Source organism: Macadamia integrifolia, chromosome 7, assembly GCF_013358625.1.
Source record: "Macadamia integrifolia cultivar HAES 741 chromosome 7, SCU_Mint_v3, whole genome shotgun sequence".
Taxonomy (NCBI): Eukaryota; Viridiplantae; Streptophyta; class Magnoliopsida; order Proteales; family Proteaceae; genus Macadamia; species Macadamia integrifolia.
In genome coordinates this window covers 781,930-793,269 of record NC_056563.1, presented here as the reverse complement: position 1 = coordinate 793,269, position 11,340 = coordinate 781,930, and the positions used below count along the sequence as shown (strand labels likewise).

The following is an 11,340-nucleotide window of genomic DNA, read 5'->3' as shown; positions in this document are numbered from 1 at the left end:
CTTTTATTTTTTGTTGCAAGAGAGGAAGAAGGGGGAGGCGTGTGTTATTGGAGATAGTGGGGTGTGGGTAAAACTATAGGTGAGAGAGGGATGTTGGTCTCTTTTTTTTTGTTATAAATAAGCTGTAAAGAAGAGAGGCCGTAGGCTATTGGAGAGGGAAAAACATAGGGAGGAGGAGGGTGCTCGGTGGAGCTTTATGCGGCTCGTGATACCATGTTGAAATTGTATATTGGCATTAACTTTAATGAGTGTACAATGGTGCTCTTATATAGAGATTACAATTATTGAGTTATAGACAAACTCTATGATCACATGTGGGAGACTCAAACTCTAATAGAAATAGGGTAGGACTCTGTTAACATATGTGAGTAATGGACAGAAAGTCTATTATCACATGTGAGAGTCTTATTCCAACTCTACTGTCTCATGAGGTAGTCTTGGACTGCAAGTAATCTCTAGAGTTTGTGCTCACTGAAAATGTCTACAATGTAGGAGAGGTTGTTGAGTGTGAGTATGACTCTAGAAGTTGAGTTCGAGTGGGACACTAACTGTCCTGATAATGTTGAAGAGTTTAAAAGCTTAAGACTGAGATAATTAGTTCTACAATTTGATTCATGATGCTCCCTGAATTATTCCACTGTTCTAATGGAGTATCTCTGCTGGAACTGGTGAGTGAGAACCTACATAAACCTCTCTCTCTCTCTCTCTCTCTCTCTCTCTCTCTCTCTCATCACAGCTATCATTTTCCATACTATTGTAGTATTGTGGTTAGTATCTTCTGTCAGCTTCTCATGTATAGCATGGGTTTTGCCTTCCCCTTCTGCTACAAGATACATGCTTCTTGTGAAAATTGATGTTAAAGAGAATAATTGAGGTTGTGCTTGTGGAGATTGGATACGCTGGTTGTACGATTGTACAAGTCAATATACAATATTTATCTCACTTCCTGCTATTACAAGGGTGAAGAATGGTATATTTGAAAACAAAAAGAGCAGGTGTTAGATACTTATACGATCAAGTGATCATATGAGCAGTTGATCCTTTTTCGCACTAGGTGTAAACTTTACATACGTGTGTTTAAAGAGAAGCTCTTTCAGTTAAAACTAATTAAGTTTACAGAAAATGGGACCAGCAAATTCGGTAGGTGCATTAGGGTATATACTATATAGGATGGTGGATGCTACCAATTAAAGTGACCAAATAGTACCATGTGAGCAGCTTTCACAGATGCCATGTATCATGAACGTTTCTCTTCTGCTATTGAGCATATCTAGGGTTTGCTAGATTAATAAAACCTTTGGTTTAGTGTAGTCCCCAAACCGATAAACTTTCCATCTTTGGCTGGAATTTAATTGAATGGGCTTGACAACCTAGAAACCTAAGGTTGGATTGGAGGTGATGCATAATTTGTGGATAAATTACTTTCGCATTAGAAAAACTAGTTAGGCACGCGTTTGTTCCTATATCTAACGTCATTATATAGTGCTCGAAACAAACTTTTCAATTATATATTGTACGTCAAAATTGGTTAATCGGATCTTCCCTTCAAGTAAAAGATTTTATTTCAGACCATTCGGAGACTGCCACCTCGTTCGGCTACCTGCGGATCCACGTACCAGGCCTTGCAGATTTGCACCCTCAAAATGGGAATAGTCCCACATTAGGCAGCTCCCAAGGCTTTCCCCTTCTGGCCATACTATACATAGACCCCCTCTCCTTACCATTTGGGGAGAGATCCGAATATTGGTGAGAAGGTTCGTAAGAAAAGAATCCGAAGATTAAGGAAATTATTCCCTTGGGCAAGCACCCCACCCCATAGTATTCTCCATGAGAGAGAGAGAGAGAGAGAGAGAGTATTAATTATAATATTAGTTAATTAGAAAAGCATATTTAGGGTTAATTAGCTGGTAAAGTATTAGTTAATTAATTAGTTAAATGAATAAGCAAATTTAGGGTTAATAGCTAGTTTAATTGTAGTTAATTAATTAGTTAGTTATATAAGCACGATTGGGGTTAGTTAAATAGTATCGACACTTGTTTAATTAGACTAGATGTGCATGATGTAGGTAAATTGTTGAAGCAAGTATATGAAGAATTGACATGTAGTACTATTTGATTCAGTAATGTACATTAGTATTAGAGTGTTAAACATAGATAAGTATGTAGATTAGGATGTACATTTAGGGAGAATGTTTGAACTTTAATGCTTATTAGAAAGAAAAACTATTATCAAACGAAGTGGGTGCCTAACATCTTTCCATCTTTATAACCTAACCCTTACCCAAATCTCTGACCACCATGAGGTTGTAGTCAATCACTTTTTATCCTATGAGGAGACTCACCTTTTCCCATCAGTTAAGGTGAATTATATTGACCAATGATTGACTCCAAAGGTAAAAATAAATTAATGAAGAAATCTCTTACATATCTAACAATATTACTTAACAGTATCCCCATTCAAATGGTTAAAAAAAAAAATATTACTTGGAACCCATCCTCACTAGGGACCTTGAGAGACCCTAAATTAAACACCAAGCCTCTAATTCCATCCTCATGTGGAAGGCACCTTAAGCTCTCAACAATCAGAAGGTGACAAAATAGGGGAGAACAAGCTCTCAATAAAAACCGGGACCAAAGCGAGAACACCACTTACCAGTAAAGCAAGATCCAAAAATAAAAGAGAAAATATATTAAAAGAGAGAATCGGGCTCGCCGCCCGCTCCAGATAAGCTAGTGGGCAGCAGACGGGAAGGGGGACAGCCATGGGCAGAAGGTCTTTTCATTACGAAGGGAGACAGAGGCAGACCACATGGCTAAGCAGCCCGGTGGCGTGCCCAGCCTTTTCTGATAAATTAAATAGAATTTTTTTTTCCAAGTTTGTATTGACATTTATACTCTTGCAGGAATGGCCCCTAAATGTGTACAATGTACATAAAACAATATAATTAAAACTAACAAGCTCAAAATTGTTTCCTGGAAGCAACTGCAAATCATTCTCGAACTCAAATGTGATGTTGTAGGTGAAACTAAGTCCATGTTGACTTCAATGTATGGGAACAGATATAAGAACTGCCAGCTCCTCTCTGTCCAGTGTGTCAACTTTGCCTGAATACAATGTATAGCAACCAAAAGTTCCATCCTAAAGAATCTTGTTACTTGGATAGCCATTGAGGCAGTTACAGTGTCCTTAATAAAAGATCATGCAATATCATGTGATACATTGATTTGGTTTCTAACAGTAATTGTCTATGTTGATGCTGTACAGAGACTCCATAATTCAGATCGCTGTGAATAGTTGTGAATTACCAGTAACACTACCTCCATGCATCCATACAACCATTAGATGAAACATGATGGGGAGCGTGTTCCGCCGATAACAATTTTTATAAATTGATTTTGGCTCATGATCTTAACTAAGAACAGTTCTAATAGGGAAAGGGGTAAAAAATTCCTATTGAATCAATGCACTATGGGAAAGACAATGTTTTACACAAACAGGCAGATGTATCACAGGAAAGGCTCCAAGAAACTAATTACATCTTTCAGAACCTTCTTTTGGATTACTATATGGCAGAGGAAGAGAGGACATACATCAGCCTCAGTAATACCACCACTTTTTACAATTTGATCTGATAGTAAAATCTTCTAAACTTCACCAGGACATATACATCCCTCAGTTCTTCAAGATACAGAATGCCTTCTGTGTCTTGAGGAGGAACCAGAAGATCTGTTCTCCCCAGGATTCACTGAAGTTGGGCTCTGAGAGCTCCCTGACGTCTCAGAGCTCCTGTTCTCACCCTGGCCCTTAACCCCAACCCACAATTTGTCAAAGAATCTTCTTGATCTTGATGGAAGCAACACAACACCACCTTTATTTTTGGTGCCTTTATTTTTCTTCGCCCCATTTTTCTGGCACTCATTGTCTCGGATCTTCACTTGGCTCATCTGTTTCTTAAGTGTTTTGCAGTGCTCTGGCACTGTCTTCTCCCATTCTTCAGTATTGGCAGTAGAACGTGAACTCTCAAGAGAAATATTTTGTGGGGCATTTAGGCCCCCAGCAGCTGCCCTGGCCTGCTCAAAGAAGAGAACCTGGACCACCAAACGAAGTGGAAGACGCTCATTTTGAGCAGCATGCATGGAGCCATCCATTGACAACTTCTTAACATCCATTAGTCCACAAATCTTCTTCTTATCGATTTTCATCAAATTAGTATGCTCCTAAACACAAGAAAAAAGAGTTCAGATCTTCCATCATCATCAGTCGATCACATGGAGCTTTGTTCTAATTACTCAAGGTCTATCAGGGATTTAACATTTCAGCTTTTAAAACCGATAAGAAACCTATTCATCAAATATATCATAGAAAATATATCAGGAAGAATAATGTCCATATGAAGGAGAGAAAAGTCCAAACAAAAGAATAATAAGAAAGAACAGAGACAACGAGCAGGATCTGTAAAGAATAAGTTCTTGCACTCTGCATTCATGCTTCCATGATTTGGTACAGATTCCTCACAAATAGACAAGGGGGTTTTTTTTGGGGGGGGGGCGGCTTCATTTGGTTAGGACATCCATAATTCAAATTACACCTAAACCCTTCACCCAATGGTTCCATTGGATGATACCTCATGAAAAAAATATACTACTTGAATTATTTATCTCTTTGAGTGCACTTGACCATGGTCAACCTATCTGATATTGTTGAAGTGTAGACTACATGTTGAAGGAAGAAACCAAAAAATGCTCTATTATTGAAAGATGTAGGAACCCAGCAACCAGCATGACAACACCATATGTCATGAATGGATCCATCCGAAATAGCCAAATATGCTTTATAAGGTCAACAACTTAACTTGGTCTTATCCCAACTAAATAGGGTTGGTTATATGGATCATCTTTCTCTAATTAACTATTCAAGTCCATACTTCTTACCAGTCCTAACCAATGCATATCTTTCCTCACCACTTCTCCTATAATCATTTAAGCCTAACCCTGACTCCTTCAGCTCATACAATCTTGAATCATATCGCCCCTCGCTTTCAATGTCAAGGTTAATAAAATTAAAATGGTGTACCATGCAAAATGCTTACCTTCAGGTAGACGTCTATGGCCTTGTATAATCCATCATGGATTGGTCTAGCTGATTCAGGAATCAACTGTGAGAGATCAACGAAGCTAGAGACAGAGAGATTTGGGTCTGAGGCAATTTCAGCAAGATACCCATCAATCAGTTTGCCAACATTCATCCAGGACCCTCTGCCTAACACAAAATTATCTGAAACCTTTTCATGTTTCTCAACAAATTCCAAATTCTGAGTACGTCGGGCTTGCATTATAAATCGATTCACAATGTTCTGTACCAGCTTCACGTCATAAATGGTAGTATCTGGTGGCTGTGCCGGAATCAGTAGATCATTTACAGTAGCTTCATCCAACTGCCAACTGATCCTCTTCAAAAGCTCTTCCTTTGGTGCATCACCAGCTCCGACCAGGATGGCAACTTTCAACAACTTCAGAAGGAAACTACACAAACATTCAGAACCCTTGTCAGAAGGCAATAACCAGATGATTGTTTCAACCAAAGACCTGCTCCTCAGGGCATAGTCATCAGAAACCAATACATCAATAGAATCCGGCAGCCATCTGATAGCATATGCCTTGAGTGCCTCACCGATCACATCAGCAGACATTCTCCCCTTTGACTTTACAGCAATCATCACTCGCTTGTAAAGGTCAATATCCAACTCACATATATCTTCAACCCACCAGTCTTTGGGGACAGATTGAAATTTCTGTTGGAATCTTGTCCCATTCTCACAAACCTGATCTGCCACTGCTAACTTCCGGTTATAGGTGTATGACCAAGTGACATTTGACGGCTCCACTGAGGTTTTAGAAGCAATAGAATCTATGCATCTTCCAACAACCTTCAGATTCTCAGACCATGGTAGAAGAGACTTGGTAGTCTGAAGAACAATAATAGAATCTTTCCAACTGCGGAAGACACTCGAGTTTAGGAAAACCTCAATTTTGAAAATTAGGTTTCCATGATCAACATCCTCTGTCATCTCAAGGTAGTCTGCTGCACATCGAGCAGCAACAACGTTGTAAGCATTGAGGGTGACTGTCATACCATAGCAGAATTTGGCACATATCTCGAATGCCTTTGGTCCACCTGGAAAATCGACCATGCAGACTTCATTGGTGTTTTCCTCGTTGGCTCTCTGCACAAGCTTTTGCAAACGATTGCTTTTGGACAACAGAGGAAACTGCACACACACAGCTCAATGCATGAGAGTTGGTTCTAGATATCCATATAGCAGTAGGAAAATGAAGGACTATAGCAATACTTCATGAAATATACCAATCAACTAGCTCAATAAGAAGTGAAACAATAGTTGTTCTAGTTGATAAGAAGTTAATTCTCTTTGCAAATTCTGTCTTCTGTCGTGATAGAGAATGAAAGATGTTACCAGCTGAGAAAGAGCAACAACGATGTTGCATACGAAATGCCATTAATGTTCATCTAGACCTATATTTGGTATAATAATCACCAATGGAGAATCAGAAAAAACGATGTTGCACCATACATTTCATACGAACTGCCATTAATGTTTATCCAGACCTATATTTTGTGACAGACATTAATTAAGCATGATACTTTTCCAATGGTTTTTTATACAAATCAATTGAGGTCCTCCAAAATACAAATGTGTTGAAGACCTGGTTATCAAGTTATAAATGCCCATAGAAAATTTAACAAATATTTCATCCTCCACTTGCAATGGCTGTAGCCGCCTTTCAAAGACTAGTAGCTGATCAGCATTAGCCGCTCTTGTAGCAAGCTCTATTAGGGCAGCTCTAGTAGCTATAGTTGCACCAGTTGGTTACTAGCAACCTTCCTCTTCAGCTAACCCGATGCAGCAAATAGAGTTCACTACGTGCTAAAGCAAATGGTCTGCTGCCGCCCTCCACTACTAAATGTGAATGACCAACTGATCCACTAAAGACTACACATTTTGGCAGTTCATCTTCTAATGGTAAGAAAAAATAAACAATTCATATCCCAGAATACAGTTCACCCAGATATAAAACAGAGAGCAGAAACTTACCTTGTGCAGATAAAATTTCACTTCCCCAACAATTATGACAACATCAGTAGCCAGTTCAGATGCTACATACCTGCAACAGTGCATGAATTATGATTAATAAATAAATAAACCAGCAACTGATTGAAAAGTCGCAAATTTATGAGACGGATCAATGACAAATGATGTACAATGAAAGGCCACAATGAGTAACTGCAGGATTTTGGATTTCTGATCATATATCAATCCCTTACTTCAGAGCACATGATTCATGTTTTTTCACTAAGAAAGTGATATTGAGACACTAACTCTAGCAGATTATGGAAAACAATGTAACAGCAATTGATAAATAAAAACACATATTTGACAAAAATAAAAGAAACTATGCCCAAACTATGCCCAGACAAAATATCTCTACTGAAGCAAGAAACTTTTTCTTCCAAGTATAATAATGATTCCAATGAAATTTAAGTATAATAATCAGAATGTTCAATGCATTCAACAATAATCTCAGCATCATTACATACCAAAACAAAGGGCCCGTTTGATAACGTTTTTGCCGTTTCTATTTCAAGAAATGGCAGAAACATAAATTTCCGTTTCCAGAAACAGAAATGGAATTGAAGGTGTTTGATAAGTCATGTTTCTGGAAGTCGATAGTAACCAGCGAAAGAATGGCCAGGAGTCGTTTCCAGAAACGGCAAAACAAGTAGATGGGTCGTTTCTTGAACCATAAATAGGTAGAAATTTCAATTTCTATTTCGGAAAACAAGTGAAACGAAACAGTTTTTTATCAAACGCTTTTTGTTCCGTTTCTGCCGTTTCTGTGTCTAGAAACGGCAGAAACGCGTTTCTTGAAACGTTATCAAAAGGGCCCAAAATGATCTATTGAAGCCCCAATCATGGAAATAAATAGCCTTCTACAAAATCCTTGAGAAGAAAAGAAACATGAAATAATTAACCAAGCATCCAACGGTGAGAACTAAGAAAAAACCAGCAAACACACAGGCCAACTCTCCCCAACCCTAGAACCCAGCTTTTTTTCTGAAAGGAAGATGGAATTCTTAATCAGAATGCAGCACCCAGAAGATCAAACAATTTCATCCACAGACGCATCCATTCCTTTGGTTTCACAGGCTTGAAAACCCACATAGGAAGCATTCTTAATATTCACAGGGTCATTAAATCATGAGTGCTGATAACCATCAAATTGTGTCCTTCTCTCAGTTGTTGCATTGGCTTTCTTCAAAGCATGTTTGGGATCAAGTTTTGTTATCCTCCAAGCCACTCATAACAGATACTATCATCAGTAGTAATTCATTAAAGATGTCCTTGCTAGGCCTCAACTAAAAAATGGTTCATCTAGTAAAATTTTTAAAAAGAAGCATAAGCTCCTCCCTCCTTTTCAGGTAACCCCCAAGGAGATTTATCACTATTGTATGCCAAAAAAATATATATATATTCACCATCCAACAATTACTAAAAGATGAAATAGTCAACTATAAAGCTAAGAAATTTCAGAATGTTTTATCCACATTTAAAATAATCCAGGTTATGGGTCATAGTAGGTTAATGATAGACTATTCATCAGTAATACAACATGTTATTTGTCTAAACTTCTAACCTCTTTTGATATTTAAAATACTTATCCACATTATCAACATGGCAATGCCAACTACATGAGATTTTAACTTAGGAGCCTGAAAGACAATGTAAGACTAGTAAGTGTAGATCCCCGGTCATACTAGGCTTTTAAACAACTTCATCTTGAATCAACAAGAGTTGGGCTTCAATAAAATCAACAGCAGCCAACAGAAACCTAGTATATTTGTTAGTGAACAATAATAGTACACAATCAAGGGAGCATATGACTTTTTGTCTTTGTTAACTTTGTTTTTGAAAAATCTTGCTCTAGCTACAATGTGACATCTAACTTCACCACTGGCAATGAAACTATTGTTTAAGATTCTCTCGAAATGAGTTGTCAGGTACTTCAATGGCATTGAATCAAAATATGCACTGTTAATACAGTTGCCTGAGGATCAAGAGTAAAATTAGAATTGATCACTACTACTTAAAATCATCTCATGTCACACAATACTTGACACTTGGGATCCAATACAACACATCATCTCTCAACATACCTTACAAAGGAAAAAAAAAAAAATCAACAGTGCTGCAGTGGCAAATTTGTTTTATTATAAAAATACCCTCAGCTCTCCTGTAAAATAACAGCATACCCCTGTTTATAGTAATATGCCTACTCTAGCATATCTGGACCCAATGAGAAAAAATAGTCGACTGAGACTCAATCCATTGAAGCTCTCTGTTTTCTCAGGCAAATTGGGCAGGGTTCTGATAGAGAGTCCAAAACAATCTGATGAAGCAGAAATAAAATTATGGACTTTGATATTCCAATGGGATTGAGTTCAGCCACAAGAGATCTTACAGGTAAGTGAAACAAATGAAACCAGCCCCTTTGCTTCCCTCTGGAGAACATGCTTCATGTGTGCATGTTCTTGATAATAAAATGGCATGGCATGCTGAGAGTTTGGTGTTTTTGGCTGCAACAGACACATTACTCTTCCAAATTACAATATCTAGGTCCACAATCTCACCAATCAGAAGTTCAGGACAGTTCAGTCCATGGACCACCACTTAACTGGATCTGACCTCAGATCTAGACTTGTAGTTCCTAATATCCCTTCTAGCATCAAACAGTTATTCACCACAGATTTCACCCAAGTAAATACTTATTCTTCCAACTCCTAAGGTCACGAATTTAAGATTTTAAACACAAAAGCCTAACTCCTAACTTTTTTCCCCCACTAACAGTAAATTTGGAAACAGGTTACCTCATCATCTTATTTAAAAAACATATATTTTTTTTCTTATGAAACCAGCCCCCCTTAAAAGATTATTTTTCCAATGCAGTGCATGATCTTCCACCCAAAAAATAAAAATAAAAAATACAGTGCATGATCAGCATATATAACCAGTAATTACCGGCATTTTAGGCAACTTGAGGGGTGAATAGGTGATGGGAAACACACACAAACTAAACAAACAAACCAACCACATCCAATACACAAAGATGAAGCAACGAATGACACCTTTCGGTAAAAGGATAAAATAATCTCAAGAACATAAACTATACAAAATGGAAAGGAATGAAATAAGGGAGGGAGAGGAGTAAAATGAACAAGCTATGAGCCATAGAGAGATGAAACATAGTTCAAACATGGAGAGATTAGAAATTTAGATGCAAGACTCACCTGATACAGTTGCCATCAGCTTGAAACGCATCCGGCTTTGATCCCAGTTTCATAAACTTCATCTCCCCAATACGTGGAAAATAAAACTCCAAAAACCCAATAAATCCACTTCAAAACCGAAACAAAAACCGCTCCCAAACACTGTAAAAACAACTTTTTTTCACCCGGCAATACAGTCTCAAGACTCAGAGCTTCCGTGAACAACCACCACCACCACTCCCACTCAACCCAACCACACTACTCCACTCCTCAGAACCCAACAAGACCACTCTTAAGTCTCTAAGCGCCGTTCTCTGCACCGACCTCTTTTAATTCGCTGACACTCACAAAACTGCCTGACCATCCCCCACAGAAAAAACCCACCAAGGATCCAAGCGGTTTTCGTCAAAACCACTATTCCAGCCAGCCAAAGGCTGATGATGATGACGACGATGGATTATAAAAGAGAAATATCGTGTGCCCAGAAGTCATTCCCTTTTTAATTCTCTCTAGCCGCCTTTGCTTTAAATCACTCTGATCCCCAAAGATCTCTTGGAGTAATTTCTCGAGATCTCTTCTCTTCTTTTTCTCTGTGTAATAACCTCTTCTTCTGCACTGCTCTCTCTCCCTTCCTGTCCTCCAGAGATTTGCAGAGAAAAGCAATAGAGAGACAAGTGTGCGAGGTGTGATCACTGTATGGTTGTAGTGAGAGTAGGGGACTATATTGCAGAGAGGGCCAGAGGCTTTAAAGGAGCTTTATGCCGTTAATGCACGCCACCCTCCTAATGACCAAAATGACCTTCCTTGTTCCCTTCTCCTAATTTTAAATTCCCAAATCCACCCCTCTTCACTCCCCCATGTGGTCTGTACTTCTCTACCATTGACTATCCCATGTATTTTACTTCCTACCCAAGTATGCGTGTCCCCACGATCATCCAATGTTAGCCGTACACGTGGCACAATGCCATACCACAACTGGTTGGTTCTAAATCACATGT

At 38.5% G+C, this 11,340-nt stretch overlaps 1 protein-coding gene across 1 annotated transcript; it reads right to left on the bottom strand.

Moving 5' to 3' along the window:
- Positions 1-3,426: 3,426 nt before the first annotated feature.
- LOC122085240 (BTB/POZ domain-containing protein NPY1) lies at positions 3,427-11,054 on the bottom strand. The gene is made up of 4 exons (XM_042653729.1): positions 10,364-11,054; positions 7,113-7,182; positions 5,091-6,269; positions 3,427-4,218 (listed from the first exon to the last, which is right to left on the bottom strand). The coding sequence occupies exons 1-4, from the start codon at positions 10,423-10,425 to the stop codon at positions 3,682-3,684; spliced, it is 1,848 nt and encodes a 615-aa protein (XP_042509663.1). The 5' UTR covers positions 10,426-11,054; the 3' UTR covers positions 3,427-3,681.
- Between the last annotated feature and the right edge of the window lie 286 nt (positions 11,055-11,340).